The sequence below is a fragment of the Protomyctophum bolini genome (assembly GCF_963924005.1).
Source record: "Protomyctophum bolini genome assembly, chromosome: 12".
NCBI classification, from domain to species: Eukaryota; Metazoa; Chordata; class Actinopteri; order Myctophiformes; family Myctophidae; genus Protomyctophum; species Protomyctophum bolini.
In genome coordinates this window covers 5,209,730-5,226,265 of record NC_137873.1, presented here as the reverse complement: position 1 = coordinate 5,226,265, position 16,536 = coordinate 5,209,730, and the positions used below count along the sequence as shown (strand labels likewise).

Genomic DNA, 16,536 nt, shown 5'->3' with positions numbered 1-16,536 from the left:
GTGGGTTTCATTGGGGGATTTGTCTTTGTGTTGTGATAGGGGTGGACCCCACCAATGTGATGTGATGAGGGTTTCATTGGGGGATTTGTCTTTGTGTTGTGATAGGGGTGGACCCCACCAATGTGATGAGGGTTTCATTGGGGGATTTGTCTTTGTGTTGTGATAGGGGTGGACCCCACCAATGTGATGTGATGAGGGTTTCATTGGGGGATTTGTCTTTGTGTTGTGATAGGGGTGGACCCCACCAATGTGATGAGGGTTTCATTGGGGGATTTGTCTTTGTGTTGTGATAGGGGTGGACCCCACCAATGTGATGAGGGTTTCATTGGGGGATTTGTCTTTGTGTTGTGATAGGGGTGGACCCCACCAATGTGATGAAGATCGTCATTGGCCCCGTCATCTGCTTCGTCCTGCTGCTGTTTGTGGCGGGAGCAGGATTCATTATGTTTAAGAAGAAGTACGTCCCCCATGTTCTTTATTCACTTCATTGGCCTTAGTGTCATTTAGGTTCTAGCTCTACTGATAATTCACCATTTAACACATATTCCAGTACTTTCCCAAAAAGTGTTTGTGAACAGTGTGAACAATGGGGGGGGGGGCATAATTTGGAAGGCATAATTAGCTGTTTATTTGCGTATCTATAACTCAGAACGTTGTAGTACATTTTCATATAATATTGTCATTGTTTGAATGGAAACATTTGCTAATGGGTTGACAGTCAATCATAAGTAGTCCGTCCTGTCTACTCCCTCTGATATAATGTAAAAACAATCCATTTTATAAGTAAATTGTAACAGAAACGGGTCTCCAGTACATAAAGCAATTTTTCATGTCGTTTTCTGCTGAAACACTGTGTTCTCCACATCGTATTTTATGCATTTGCCATCGTTCAGTAGTAGCATTGCATTTGATTGCATTTTAATCTCCTTTTTTTACTCTCTTAGGCAAACTCAAGTGCCCAGTGGGCCCATCTACGCTTCTTCAAACCCAGAATATCTTAGTGCTAATGATGGTAAGTAATGAGATTAAACTTTTACCCTTGATAGGGAAGCTCTCGATGGGTTAATCACTCTGCTTGAAATGTTTACCTCTATGTGGAAGAGGACAGCGCGGGAACACTGCCACTAAACTTTAGTCAGTGCACATGCATATAATCGCTGTCTGGTAGAAACCACATATCTCCATATTTCATGCAAAAGTAGCGGATATGAACATGTAGATGTGCTATTTTCATTATTTAAAATCGTAAGTGAAAATGAAAAGGGGTTTATTCGGTCTGTGGGTTTTTATAAATATTGAACCAGTGAAAAGTATTAACAAGAACTTAAATAACAAACTACGGTTGGATCCATTGGGACACCAGTTATTTTTTTTCCCCCCCATTTCTTGAAAAGTAACCATTTTGGTTTCCAAAAACGACAATAATACAGCAGCAATAATGTCTCCACACAGTGTATGAGCCAGATGAGTGGGAGGTGCCCCGGGAGAAGGTCAACATCCTCAGAGAGCTGGGCCAGGGCTCCTTCGGCATGGTGTACGAGGGCATCGCGAAGGACATAGTGAAGGGCGAGCCGGATCTGCGCGTGGCGGTCAAGACGGTCAACGAGTCGGCCAGCCTGAGAGAGAGGATCGAGTTCCTCAACGAGGCCTCGGTCATGAAGGCCTTCTCCTGTCACCACGTGGTAAGGAGAGACCACATCATCTGAACAGAGATGTGCTCTATACACAAACACTACTCAGACACATGCGGGAACATCTAAAATATGCCTTCTGTATATATATACCAGCTATGTTTATTCTGGTACGCGGTACTTGCGTTATGCATGTTACAAGTATATTGTTATTACTTGGGGTGCCATTTCACAGTCACCATTGCCAACGACATAATTGGCTATATTTGATTTCGGAATCTAAAAATACATGGTTTGGATGCTGGGGATGAGTGTGCTACTGCCTTTTTTTTCCATCTATTTATATCTCAAACTTTGCTCTTGGACTGGTTCTTCAAGTTTTGTTTCTCCATTCCTTGCGGTCAGACTGATTGTTCTACCACATCACCTGTTACAAGGTCCAACCCCACAGTGCTACTGTAGAACCCGGTGGTTCTCAGAGTTCTCCTTGGGGGAACCCTGAGGGACCGGTCTGTATCTCTGAGAGTATACAAATGGAACCACAGGTCCATTTGGTTCCATTTGTACACTCTCAAAGGTATGGTGGTCGTTGAAATTAGAAAACACACTCCACACACTGATGAAGGCTGGATAGACGAAATGTTTTTTTTACATTTTTTTTCATGTAGAAAATAAAAAGAGTTAAAACTCACTCTTACCACTGTGTGACCCAGTGCCTTTTGTTTATGATGATGGTCCTTGAAATTAAAAAGTTTGAGAACCACTGGTATATATAACCCATCAAACTGTGCCTCCTCCCCCGACCCTCAGGTCCGTCTACTGGGCGTGGTGTCTAAGGGTCAGCCAACCCTGGTGGTCATGGAGCTGATGACACACGGTGACCTCAAGAGCTTCCTGCGCATGCTGCGGCCCGACTCTGAGGTAGCGCACAGTCACCTCACACTCCATGATGATGGTTGATTACGCTTATTATCCCCCTTACTTTACTTGGAGGGATGGAATGATTACATTAAGAACACTCCTTCACAACAATGTAGGTCTGCTGCTAAAGTACAGGCATCATAACGTCAACACACAATATTCCATAATGCAGTCAACTCCCAACCGGTGCTCCGCTAGTGGGCCGTGAGGGTGTTGTAAGTGAGCCCCCGAATAATTGGCAAAACACTTAAGATTTTAATGAAAACAATAACATTAATATGAACATAATAATGTAAAGAAATTGCTATTTTGGTATCTTTGGCTGCATTGCTGCCAAGTTAAGTGGTCAGATGGGTGGGCCACAATGTCTTTTGAGATTTAATGTTTTTACGACGCGCCTCATTACTATAGAACAACCCGGGCCGCCCACCGCCGACTCTCAAGGAAATGATTCAGATGGCGGCGGAGATCGCAGACGGCATGGCTTACCTCAACGCCAAGAAGTTTGTCCACAGAGACCTGGCGGCCAGGAACTGCATGGTGGCTCACGACCTCACCTGCAAGATAGGAGGTACGGTCAAGATGGAGTCGCAAGAGTTGTGAATCTGTTCTGTCCAGTTCTCATATATATATATATATTATATATATATATATACCGGTATATATATATATATAATATATACTCAACTTACGGCAGAGTGTAAATGAGGTCTCAGGAAGTGGGATGTGTGAAACATTTACATCAATGAATGTTTTACGGAATAAATTATCTACATGTTAAATTAAGGTTTATATGAAATTACAGCTAGAAATGTGCAATATAGTAACTAGAAATGAATAACCATATCACTGAAATAAAGAGTACAGAATATTTACATGCACAATACAGAGGAGACAAGGCAACTGCAGTCAGGATGGATGAATGATAACTGTGAACTAGCTACATTGTAACGTGCATTTCCGTCCCTACACACAGACTTTGGTATGACCAGAGACATCTATGAGACTGATTACTACCGTAAAGGAGGGAAGGGACTGCTGCCTGTCAGGTGGATGGCACCGGAGTCCCTGAAGGATGGAGTCTTCACTGCACACTCAGACTGCTGGTCAGTACTCAGTACTCAGTTTTGTGTGTGTGTGTGTGTGTGTGTGTGTGTGTGTGTGTGTGTGTGTGTGTGTGTGTGTGTGTGTGTGTGTGTGTGTGTGTGTGTGTGTGTGTGTGTGTGTGTGTGTGTGTGTGTGTGTGTGTGTGTGTGTGTGTGTGTGTGTGTGTGTGTGTGTGTGTGTGTGTGTGTGTGTGTGTGTGTGTGTGTGTGTGTGTGTGTGTGTGTATTGATCATAATAATCTGATACTCCGATATCTCACGTTTGGCTCATTTTACATGAGTTGAACACCTACTGCAATCAAGTACTTCATGAGGAAATGTTTCATGAGAAAGTCTTTTTACAGGTCACCGGCACGTAAATGCAGATATGAAAATCAGTTGAAAGAACCAAGGCTCATCTTCTAAAAGAAAGTTTTAAAAGCTTTTATTTATATATTTTACTTACATTTTATTATATTTCCTGAAACAAGACATACGACAAACAAGTAGACATCAAATATGTTGCCAGACATCATCTCATATAAAATAAAAAGACAAATGTGGTTCTATTTTAATAGGAGATTGCACACAAAAACAGAAAAGGTTTAAAACGGAATAAAGATTTTTTTAGAGAGATTTGATCTACTTTTAGTCAGTCAAACACCAGTTTCAGTCATTTCTTTTTTTCCATCCCATTTATAATAAAGGCTAGTTCATCTTGTGAACAATAAAAGCCGATGTTTTCAAGGTAAAGGGTATATAGAAAGGAAGACGTACGAAGATGTACTTGTACACCACATCGTACCATATACTGTAAATATGTACAGTCAATCTACAGTGAATATAGAGAGGAATATTGCAATGTATCAATGATAAAACCGCTGCAAAAACGAAATTGTTCGGTCGCACTACTAGTTGAACATTTGGCTGCGGCTTTTGGGAGTTTTCTAAACGAGCAACTTCTAGCACAAATTTCATTTATTTATTGTCCACGCCTATCCTGCCAGTCTCAGATCCCTCCTCCTTCACCGTTGTTTACCAGCTCTCGATGCTGTCTCAATGTGTCCTGAAAGCCTTAAGTTGTGTAAAGAATTGTAAAAGTGGCATTCATGAAATTGCTGTCCTAAAATGCTGATGAAGTATAGTAATACGTGTGTGTCTGTCTGTGTGTGTGTGTGTGTGTGTGTGTGTGTGTGTGTGTGTGTGTGTGTGTGTGTGTGTGTGTGTGTGTGTGTGTGTGTGTGTGTGTGTGTGTGTGTGTGCACGTGTGCGTGTGCACGCTAGGTCATTTGGGGTGGTGCTGTGGGAGATCAGTACGCTGGCAGAGCAGCCCTACCAGGGTCTGTCCAATGAGCAAGTCCTCAAGTTTGTTATGGACGGAGGTTTCCTGGACCGGCCCGACAACTGCGCAGACAGACTGTGAGTACAGACTAGTGTGACTGTTGGCTAATATCACTACTGTTCTGCTACTGCAATCATCACTACTACTACTATTATTACTAATACAGACTTAGAGCACTTGATTACTGGCTGCTGACACAAACTAGCGCTAGGCAATATGACTTCAAATATATATATAATTAATAATATATATAATTGAAGAAGTTGAAGAATTTTTCAGAAGATAATTGATGGCTGTATATATTTTGGGACACAAACGATCTACAAGCTCATAACGTCTTGCGATGCACGACGCCTGTTGTGTTCGTACATCAGCAATGTGTGGCGTGGGACATCATCGCGCGACTAAGTATAAATCAAGCTTAAAACAATCCAGCATCAGAAAATGTCTGCATGATAAACTACAACACCCCCCTCCCTCCCTCCACTACCCTCCGCAGACACAGCCTGATGCAGATGTGCTGGCAGTACAACCCCAAGACGCGTCCCATGTTCAAGGAGATCATCGAGATGCTCCGCGAGGACCTGCACCCGTCCTTCCAGGACATGTCCTTCTTCTACAGCGAGGAGAACAAGCCCCCCGAGACGGAGGACTTTGACCTGGACATGGAGAACATGGAGAGCATCCCGCTGGACCCCTCGTCTTACTCGCAGCGGGAGCAGTGCTCCGACCGGGACGAGGGCTCCTCTGTGGGCCTGCGGGGCAGCTACGAGGAGCATCACATCCCCTACACACACATGAATGGGGGAAAGACTAACGGACGAATACTGGCCCTACCGCGGCCCAGTCCATCATAACATACTACTCGCGCACACACACACACACACACACATGCACGCACACACGCCCACACACCTCCTCATCTCCAACACCAACACACAGATGCTAGATATAAATATATATGTATATGTTTTTGTTTTTTTTCCGTTTTGTTTTCCGTAATTTTATATAGATCTCACTCATCACACTCTTCAGAGGCCCCTCGAAGCATATCTCAGGACATTATTTTTTTTCTTCTCAGATGCCACACACTAAACCAACACACTACTGTATTGTCCAACCATGGACACCAGGGTTTGTTTTTTTTTGTATTTAAAAGATGAACGATCTGCTTCTCTCTTGTCCACGATTGTAGTATTTTTTTATATATTGCCAAGTTTGTGCTAGACTGGGCGGATGATGGAATCAACTGTGAAACAAACTCTTTTTGACAAACAAGAAGGCTGCTAAAACTCATGGTCGCTTTTCTGACTCTTTAGACTTGTCCAGCCCCCCCCCCGACCCTTACTTTAACAAAATGACGTTACCCCATCCTGGGGTTTGAAAAAGGAAAAAAAGTGCCCTTCTATTTTGTCTGTGGCCTACATCAGCTGTCATGGGATTTGTGTCTGAAACTTTGTACTCACGATGTCAACAAAACACAAGAAGACTTTTATCAAGCAACAAAGCTTGTGAACTTGTTGGATGGTCTGAGATGGTCCATCGCTGAACAAACTGTTTATTCACTGGAGCAGGTTGGAAGTAACCTGCCTCCTCACACTCTGCAGTATTCCAAAACAGCACACGGATTAAAACACATTTATGTTGGGTTATGTATGTCCTCCCCTTTGTTCTGTCGTCGTGTCCCCCCCACCCCCCTCCCCCCGTTTCATATTTACAGCTGAAGGATATTTAAACTGTTTTCAAAAGCATTTTTGACAAAACGAGTTCCTCAGATTGACCAATAGCTGCTTCTTTGGTACTGTATATTTTAGTGGGTATAGAAGATTATAAATATATATAAATATATTATTGATGTTTTTTGTACATAGTTGACATGTCATTTATGAGGTATTTCAGGTCATAGAAAAGGTTTTTACATGTTTAGTCTCTTATGTTTAATTTTTTTTCTAATCCAGAAAATCATACTAATTATCATTTTTGGACTCTCGATCAACCAACTGCACTTGGTCCTTTTTTTTGCTATTGGATGCACAGGTGAAAAGTGTTGGCGTCTTTAGCTTCAGATGTCTGCCCCTAATATCAAGATCAAATCAAATTGAGCTGTAAATAAAGCAGCAAGGTGCATTCATGAAGTGGCAGGATTCTTATTTCTTATCACCTCATTTTACAGTACATGTCCTCTTTCTGCAGCACTATCATGTTGACATGATGGTAGGTTCAGTTACTGGATCTACATTTCAATTTGTGGATATGTTCTATCTGTGGCATGAAGGTGCCACCTGTTGGCCATCATTGGCAGTGTGTTGAGGTGTGTGGTTGGTTGGTTGGTTGGTTGTAACCTGGTTGTGTGGGTGTTTAGGTGCTACAGGGGTCAAGTTCCTTCCCACCAACACAGAAACTAGCTGTTTAAATGCTCCGTGGTGTCTCCGTCTTGGCTGGGCATTTCAGCAAAAAGAATTGGGGAACTAGAAGAATGACTAAATTGGTAGTCATTATTAAATATAATTGGAAATGATTTGTGTCGTAACTAGTAAGGATGACTCAGTCCAGACACGGTTCTGTATACAAGACGAATACAAGAACCCTCGCCCCAAAACACACTCGCCCCAGTAAAATCCGTCGACCTCGGAACGTTCGGACCCACAAATCTAGCACAATTTCTGTCTACTCACTGCGTCTCATTGGTGGTTAATGAACAGTTCTGAAACCTGCCCACCAGTGCATTCATTCATTGTTGCATTCAGCAATGGGGATTCCAATGTAATAGAAACTATACAGTAGCCTTTTCCTGTTTATTGTCACATCACAGTTTTACAAGTAAAAAAGTGGGGAAATTAGTTTCTGTGCATAGTTCCCATCGTGTTATATTGGGGGGGGGGGGGGGGGGGTGTAAGGAGCTCTTTTGCCACAAAAAAGTATGCATTTATTTATTTATTTTAAATTGTCAAAGCTGCTTGATGGATGGTGTCACTGGTTGTGATGTTTCTGAACTGTCTACGACCCACTTCAGAGTGACAAACGGTACCATCTTATGATGAGCATGAAGAAGGTTCCTCCAGCAGGAAAAGACCAAAACTTCCCTTTCGGTTTTTTTTCTGGGCCATGGTGGCCCGTATATATCTGAATGATCTGAGATATCAAGCAGTGATGTCTAGGAAACAGGTGAAAGTTCAAAACGAATCAAATCTCAAAATGTTTTTCTAGTTGTCATAACATGCCAAATGTGTTCCAAGTGCTAAATCTGTTTCTCGTTAATGTAGGCTAAGTACTATCAATTCTACTATTTTTCTATGTATGATCTTTGCATTACTGATACAGAATAAATAGTTTGGGTTTTTTATTGCCAAATATCATGACATTAAACTAATAAGTGGTGTGTTATTTGAGCAGCAGGTGATATATGGTGAAAACATCCAGATTACTCTTTGGACTACACAACTGTGAACCTTGTATAATCTATTACTAATCAGAATACACATCTGGAACCAATACTGTACAATACACCTACATCAAGCACCTCCCCAAAGTATGGATTGAAAGAAAAACCCTACATTAAACATTTCAAACACATTTGAGCAAAGAGTCATCGACAGCCTCAATTGATGAGTCAGGTGATACTGGATAGTATTGTGCTGGAAATTATTTTTCCACACACTCTGGAGTCCAGTGAATGCAGTCGGTTCAGCCTAATAGTGCAGAAAGAGTGATGGCTTGGTAACAGTAATTCTCCCCTATACATCTGAACGTTTTAATTGTCTCCTTGGAATATTCCAAAAGACACAGAATGTATAGAATACAGAAATTACTCAAGATTTATTTCAATATGAATGTTGTACACAGTAGATTTATTTCAATATGAATGTTGTACACAGTAACAGACAATGACGATAAGGCTCTGATAATGATTTTGTTGTTAGTAATTCTTTGACACTGTCACAAGAGGTCACTGTTGAGCAAATTAAAGTACCGCGGTAAGGCTTATGTTGCAGACAGACAGATGGGTAGAGGATGGCAGATTGGCAGGTAAACTTAAGTTCACTTACATGAACATTAACTTAACTTGTCACTTAACTGACATTATTTTCATTTCATTCATCTTTAGGCTAATTATATCGAGCAAGGAAGCAATTATTCTCATTCTTTGCCAGTTCTTCGCAGTTGACTGCAGTGACTCTCTGCAAATTGGCCAACGTTCAAAAGAGCGACATCTGTAGTCAAAGAATTCGATAGGATAACCGATTTCGGTGTAACTGCTTGAGTTGGAGGGGGCTGGTCTGGTAGGTCTGCTGTGCTTGTGTGCACTTGTTCCTTAGAAGCATCACCCCTGCAGCGGATTTCGGGTGGTTGCGGATATATAAATTGGATTAAGTCATTTATGCGGTGGGATAACAGGCGGATTATAAATATGCACACTCGGATTCGGGTGACAAAAAAGCTCATCCGCTGATCTCTGATTGACATGATCATGAATTGACATTGAATTTGAAAAAAAGGACACATTTACACAAAATATGTTTGACAATATAAACGCATAATATCCAGCTTGCCCAGAGACATCTTGAAAATATAGCAAATTCGTTCGATACAATTTGTTCCTGAATAACATGTAGTTGGTATCAAGTTCAACTGTGTGTGTGTGTGTGTGTGTGTGTGTGTGTGTGTGTGTGTGTGTACCTGCAATCTGAACCAGTCCAGTCTCATGCCTCTGAAGTCAAACACATCTCCATCCTCCACTATAAGGAACAAGCATGTGCAAAATTACCACAACACTGTGTTTGATGTTATTTTTAAAACAATATTCACACACATCACATCATCCTTCAATAATTATATTCCACAACACTGAGCTGACATGGACATAAGCATTTAATCTTTGATGTTTACTGTCTGCTGGCGTTTGGCTTATGAATGTTATTCTGTTGTACCAGGTTTTTCTTTTCCTTTTAGATTTTTTTGAGAGAGAGAAACCATGAAACAGTTTTTGGCATAATATAAACACAGTACATTCCAGTATCAACCCATTTTGCGCGGGAACCCCTTTTATGTTATACAAGATCTACAAGCTCACGCCGAGTGGCGCTCTACGAGCTTGTAGGTCTGCTATTTCTTTTAAATGGTGAAAATGTGCCTCACATCTTTGAATATATATTGTTACAGAGTGAACATTTTAACTCAATTCTTTGCTTCTGTGTTGGGGTCCCTGGAACAACATATTTTCATATTGGGGTCCTTTCCTTGACATGAAATATTGAGCACAACTGAAACAGAAACATTTCAGAAAGCCGTCAGGATTTTGAAGACTTTTTTTTTAATTTCGACCTCAGGCCTAAATGGGTTAATTGAACTGAAAGACTGTATAAAGAAAGAATGACCTGTTGCAATTGTACACTCTCAGGGTTAAATGATCATACATGATTACCTCAAACCATGATTTACAGTACAGTAGTTTATGTTTACCTTGTTTGACGCTGAGAGAGGTCATCGTGTTGACGAAGGAAGACATGATGATTGATTCATCTTCTGGACACACAGAGAGGTTCTAGCATAGAAAAAACAAGTTCCATTCTTACGGTGATTAATGTTATCGATGCATGTTCCTTTAGCCATTATTCATCATTGTCATACAAATAAATATTAGGAATATGAAACCATGGGTGGTAGGGGTAGTTTCAGTAACCCCATTCCCCCCGTTAATTAAGATTTGTCCCACTGACATTTTCAATGCTTGTGTGTGTGTGTGTGTGTGCGTGTGTGTGTGTGTGTGTGTGTGTGTGTGTGTGTGTGTGTGTGTGTGTGTACCTGCACCAGTTCGTTGAGCACCACAGCATCGAAACCAGATAGATACTGAACGTAGTACCTCTGCATGACTGGACCATACTTCCTCACATGGGCCCTCAGCTCCTCCATGTAGAAGATCAACTCTGCTATGTGTCTGTAACACACACACACACACACACACACACACACTTAACAAGAAATTCTTGAACACAAACAATAGTGGATGCGCAAACTTGGAAAACTCTACAACAAGTGCTTCAGGATACAGATCACGGGCATCGCCTTCTCCATATATGGCGACTGCCAATTATTGCAGACACTGAACAGAATTTTGCCGATGCCTGATCAGCTCTCAGCTTGGGCATGCCTGCAATCTGCAGGCACCTCACGACTGATTTATGGACATTACCAAGGCTTCCAAATATGAACACAAGTAGTTTACATTTGTAGCCAAGCTGTATAATAGCATCTTTAAGACGCTGGTACTTAAGCACCTTAAGCCTCTTCCAGACTGTGGTCAAATGTACATGCCACTTCCAAAATGGTCACTTCTCTACTGTCATCAACACCAACAATATCTGGTGTATTAGCTGTGACATCTGAAATCATCATAGACTCAAATACCACACGACAGTGTGATTTGAGTCTGGCTACATGAACATGGCAGTTAAAACATACGAGTGCTTATACATTTTGGCAGATGATGAAACATATGAACTTAGCTAATAGGTCAACAATTCTGTCGTGCCTAGCGATGTACATTCCATTATATACATAGCAACCAAACACACATTACTGTGTGCGATCATGTATCAGTGTGTGTGTATTATTGTGCGTGTGTGTGTGTGTTTGCTTACTTGTCTAAGTCATCTGTACTTTTCTTCTGGATGTTGTCGGCGTGACGAAGGAGCCAGATGATTTCATCACGGGCAAACGATAATGCCATGAACACAAACAGCGCCTGCAGGTGGAGAACACAGAGTAAAAGAGAGAAAGGTCTCTTTTTGAACACCTACTGTACAAAGAAAAAACACACTACTTTGGTATCATTATCTTCATCAGAACATTATAGGGCCAACTCATGCAGGTGTTAAATAGAAAGTAGAAAAGTTCATCTTAAATCATTATGTTTATAAGAAGACAGAGTCACACTAGTTATCAGAACATAATGTATTCCCTTAATAAACTGTGTGATAACGTATTCTGGCCCCGATTGAAAAGGCATTATCCCAATCCCACAATGCACAACTTGGAGTAAGGGACAAAGCGCTAAAGCATTGTGTGATTTCAAATGCCCAGATTTTGAGCTTGTATAAACTGGGTACCAGTACCAGATCAGGAATCACCATTATTATTATTCGCAGTACTAACGTTGTGGTCCTGTACTTCTGGCTCTCCACAGGAACTCCATAACATAGAATATACAAATATTGCAGCACGACTCTTTAACCCAGGCCTGACGTCGGAATAAATAAAAAACGTTCGCTCTGAAAGAATATATATTCAAAGATTTGTGCCTTACGATTTTTCAAAAATAGCAGACCTAAAATATGATCTGAAGTGGGACGTGTTCCTCAGTCATGTTGCAGGTCCCTTGGTGTGATCCATGGTCAGGCAATGCCCTCTTGATTGTTTATTGTATTACTACACATTATGATACGGTTGATGATGCTGCGTTTGGTCGTCTAAATAATGTAAACTATTTTCAATTTTTTCTTATCTATCTTGTCTGTCCATGAATACGTACTCTGCTGTTGTTGCTTGTGTCTGTATTTTAGGTTGTCTGTTGTATGCGTTTGTAAAAAATCTAAAATAAAGTACTGATCATAAAAATAAGAAAATAGCAGACCTACAAGCTCGTAGTGCGCCACTCGGTGGCACGCTATGAGCTTGTAGATCTGCTATTTTTCAATAGCTAAAGCATAACATAATGCTTAGTTAAAAACACCAAAAGGGGTTCCCACCCCAAGAATGGGTTAAGTTGACATTATATATTACCTTTGGGCCCAGGAGTCCAGGCTGGTCAGCAAGGACGGTAGCCAACTCCTTCAGAGCAGAGCGGAGAAACTTGCGTCTCTCTCTGTGCATGGAGCCTCTGCACATCAAACACATAGATGATGCCCAATGACACATCATTCAATTATATATTCTATCACCTTCGGGACAACATGGTAAGATGAGAGTACCACTGACAGAAGAGGAGAGAAGGCAGGTGGTTGAGCAGGGGAGGAATTAAATATTTTACCTTTACTAGTTCAATAACTGGTCATACTATATATTTTTTTTGTTTTTTGGTAGGGTCAGTAATGTCAGCCCATTGACATTGGCCAAAGAAACTGGCCCAGACAGCCAATAAGTGGAATGTTTCTCAATAGCATTTTTTCTTCCATCCCTTTTCTGGGGTGAACACACAGATATTATTAGTGTAGCGTGAAAACATCAGGGGGCGTAAAAGCATAAGGTTTAAGTGATTAAAAAGTGAAGGGATGCAGGACTAAAAGACTAATGGATGGAGGAATGAGTGGCCAATTAGAGAAAGTGGTTAAACAAGTGCAAAAGCATGCAAGATAAAAGGATAGCAGGTTGAGAAAGAGGGAAAGGCGAGAAGAGACAAAGACAAGAGAGAAGGATGTATGGATGGATAGATAGACAGATAGAGGCAGATTAAGAGATGGAGGGCAAAGAGAGATTAGGATACGTACGCATGAGACAGTGCTTGTTCCTTGCATTCTCTTATGTCGTTGATGCGTTTGTTGTATCTGAAACACACAAATTGAAGAGAGGCACTGATTGAAAACCCTGAACCCAGTGTGTGTGTGTGTGTGTGTGTGTGTGTGTGTGTGTGCGTGCGTGCGTGCGTGCGTGCGTGCGTGCGTGCTCGCTCACAAATTGTTTCCATTTTATTATTATCCTGTCTGTGTGTGAACTCCTGCAATTATAGCATTTGTCTACTACTTTTATTTCCTGAGATGGCAACACATACTGTAATGTCCAATTGTTTGTCTTATTGCTTTCTGTATGTCTTTGTCTATTCTTGTTCATGAAAAATTAATACATTTTAAGTTGAAAACAAAAGAAAACCCTAAACTCATGGCATGAAGGTGTTAAAGATTCCAATAAATTATTATTATTATACTAATAAAGACAAACAATTGTGTAATTGAGGATGTTAAGCAGAACAGTGACAATATAGAGACATTGAATATGTTATGAGTGTGTAAAAAATTCCTAAATCGGCAAAAGAGTTTTGACATAAAAATCACAAATGCTCAACATTCATAATGTAGCTTGTACACATCAAGTCACCAAATGTACATTATAAATCAGGCATAAATGTGTGTAGATGCTTCCTACGCACACGTGTGTGTGTGTGTGTGTGTGTGTGTGTGTGTGTGTGTGTGTGTGTGTGTGTGTGTGTCTGTGTGTGTGTGTGTGTGTGTGTGTGTGTGTGTGTGTGTGTGTGTGTGTGTGTGCGAGTGTGCACGCGCGCCTACCCTCTGATGTTAACAAACAGGTCCTCAGCTGCTTTGTGAATGTGGAAGACCTCATCTCTAAACAGGCAGAGACACGTGGAACTCTGCAGAGCCAACTTGCCAGTCTCAATAATAACATTCTGTTACATCACCTTTGGTGTCCCTATACATTTATGTTACCTGTCGTCACCTGCTTCCTGGTCATGTGACTTCAGTAACCAATACACGACAGCTATGTCCCACAAAACTCCCTTCAAAATAAAAGCATTTGGCTCAAAGGAAAACGACTTGTTTCACAATAAGATCATAATAACAATGTCTGTTCACCCAGAATATAGAAAAGTTCAGTAGAAAACGTGTTTGGGTTCTTTACAGTTACAGACACAGAGAGGGGGGAGGGGGGGCTAGAGAAAGCAATATGAGATATTTTATGATCTTGTGATTGCAGTACAATACTGTTAAATCAACAGCCTACAATGGTATAGAAGAGGAGACTGACTGGCTTGCTGGCTGACTGACTGGCTGACTGACTGACTGACTGACTGACTGGCTGGCTGGCTGGCTGGCTGGCTGGCTGGCTGGCTGGCTGGCTGGCTGGCTGGCTGGCTGGCTTGCTGGCTGGCTGACTGACTGTTAGACTCATATAGGTTGGAAGGAGATGGATTTTAAACTTTGTCATAGAACATCAAAGCCTTGATTGATTGATTGAAATATGTATTAACACTTTAACAGTTTGCAGAATTACAGTACATTTCAAACACAAACTCAATACAAAGACTTTAAGCAATTAAGCATTACACTTGTTTACAAGAGGGTCCACCTGTGTGTGTGTGTGTGTGTGTGTCAAGACATTTGATTAGCAACTACACACACCTGTTGCAAGGTGTCACTGTGAGCTCCTCTCCTCTCCTCTACTCTCCTCTCCTCTCCTCTCCTCTCCTCTCCTCTCCACAAACAGACCTTTAAAACATGTTTTTTAATGTTTTTCTACGTACACTAGACGTATTCTTCATATTTGGAGCATGCCGAATTCAATGGCGGCGGTCTCAAATTTCCACGACGTTTGCAAAGGTCAAAGGTCAGCCAAAAGACTGCAAAATCTGACCATTTTCTGGAATTAATCGCTCAAGATATTTTTTTAAAATCTGAAACTTCACTCAATCCATATTGAGAGTAAGCCGGATGTAATGGCACCGGGCCTGATTTTTTAGGCCACTGATAAAGGTCAAAGATCAGCAAAAAGACTGCAAAAGCGGGCAATCTTTCCCTCTCAATAACTCCACAACGATAAGGACTTGGGGTCTAATTTGTATATATGTTGTTCAGTTTTTCGAGACGATCAAGTGGATATCTTGTTTGTCCTGGTACGACACTTTTCAAAATTTCAGATCTTCCTTCAGTATGGTGTTAGGTTGTACACCTATATGTACCTTCCGAAAGTGGAGGAAGCCAACTTAGGAGTGGCGTACCGGGACAAACAAGATATCCCCTTGTTCGTCTAAAAAAACTGAACAACATATCTCGAAATCGGAATCCAACTTCTTATCGTTTTCGAGTTATTAAGCGAGATAGCGAACCTGTAACCCTAATCAATTAAGAGAACCGTATGTCCGTGTGGGAGGAAACTTATATTGGTGTTTTCAGAGCAACGAGCTGATCAAGAATCTGGTCTCGGTTTTGCTCTACGACCTCGGCAACCATAACCCTAACCCTAGCACGTTTTGGTGGCTGGGTTAGGGTTAGAGAACAGTAAGTCTGTGTGTGAGGAGATTTATATTGATGCGTTCAGGGCGACACGCTGATCAATAATCTGGTGTTTGATTTAGTTTTCGACCATTACTTTTCCCTGTAGATACATATTTATGATTATCTCTAAGACGATTTGACAAAACTTTACAATTCTGACATATGTCAGTCTACCCTCATAATTTATGAGTCTGTCAAAAAAGAAAGTAAGTCTCTAGCACATTCCTGTCAAAAGTTATGATTTTTTAAAGAAATATAAACCAAAATACTCATTCCCAGTTCTGAGCTAGTCTGATTGCTGTCAGCTGTGCTCAATTCAATGGATTGAATGGTGACGCATGTCCCCCCCCTCTCTCTCTGCTGTTGCATGTCAGAGTACTATATACTTCTCCAGTACAAGGGTCTATAGCCGAGGGACCATTCAGTTCACAGCTTATGCCGTTATTTTACTAGAGACTGTAATTTAACAGTAGAATGCAGTATTTTATGCAAAGCCACATGGAAATAGGCCACACCCAGGTTTTCCCTTCAAAGTTCAGTTGATTGTTGTTGGCCAT

At 41.2% G+C, this 16,536-nt stretch overlaps 2 protein-coding genes across 2 annotated transcripts in view; one reads left to right on the top strand and one right to left on the bottom strand.

The window, feature by feature from the left end:
• Nucleotides 1-7,114, top strand: part of LOC308325585 (insulin receptor-like) — a 19,641-nt gene extending 12,527 nt beyond the window's left edge. The window contains exons 7-14 of the mRNA XM_080778122.1: nt 355-457; nt 945-1,012; nt 1,453-1,682; nt 2,442-2,552; nt 2,964-3,123; nt 3,529-3,658; nt 4,922-5,056; nt 5,479-7,114. Coding sequence (XP_080634248.1) covers nt 355-457; nt 945-1,012; nt 1,453-1,682; nt 2,442-2,552; nt 2,964-3,123; nt 3,529-3,658; nt 4,922-5,056; nt 5,479-5,836 — 1,295 coding nt within the window. The 3' untranslated portion in view covers nt 5,837-7,114. The remainder of the gene's footprint in view (nt 1-354; nt 458-944; nt 1,013-1,452; nt 1,683-2,441; nt 2,553-2,963; nt 3,124-3,528; nt 3,659-4,921; nt 5,057-5,478) is intronic.
• LOC308325429 (nck-associated protein 1-like) lies at nt 6,542-16,536 on the bottom strand (the record flags this gene model as incomplete). The annotated part of the gene is made up of 10 exons (XM_080777921.1): nt 6,542-6,580; nt 8,534-8,668; nt 9,657-9,715; nt 10,440-10,521; nt 10,782-10,914; nt 11,618-11,721; nt 12,759-12,855; nt 13,463-13,519; nt 14,255-14,373; nt 16,495-16,536. The coding sequence occupies 10 exons, from the start codon at nt 16,534-16,536 to the stop codon at nt 6,542-6,544; spliced, it is 867 nt and encodes a 288-aa protein (XP_080634047.1).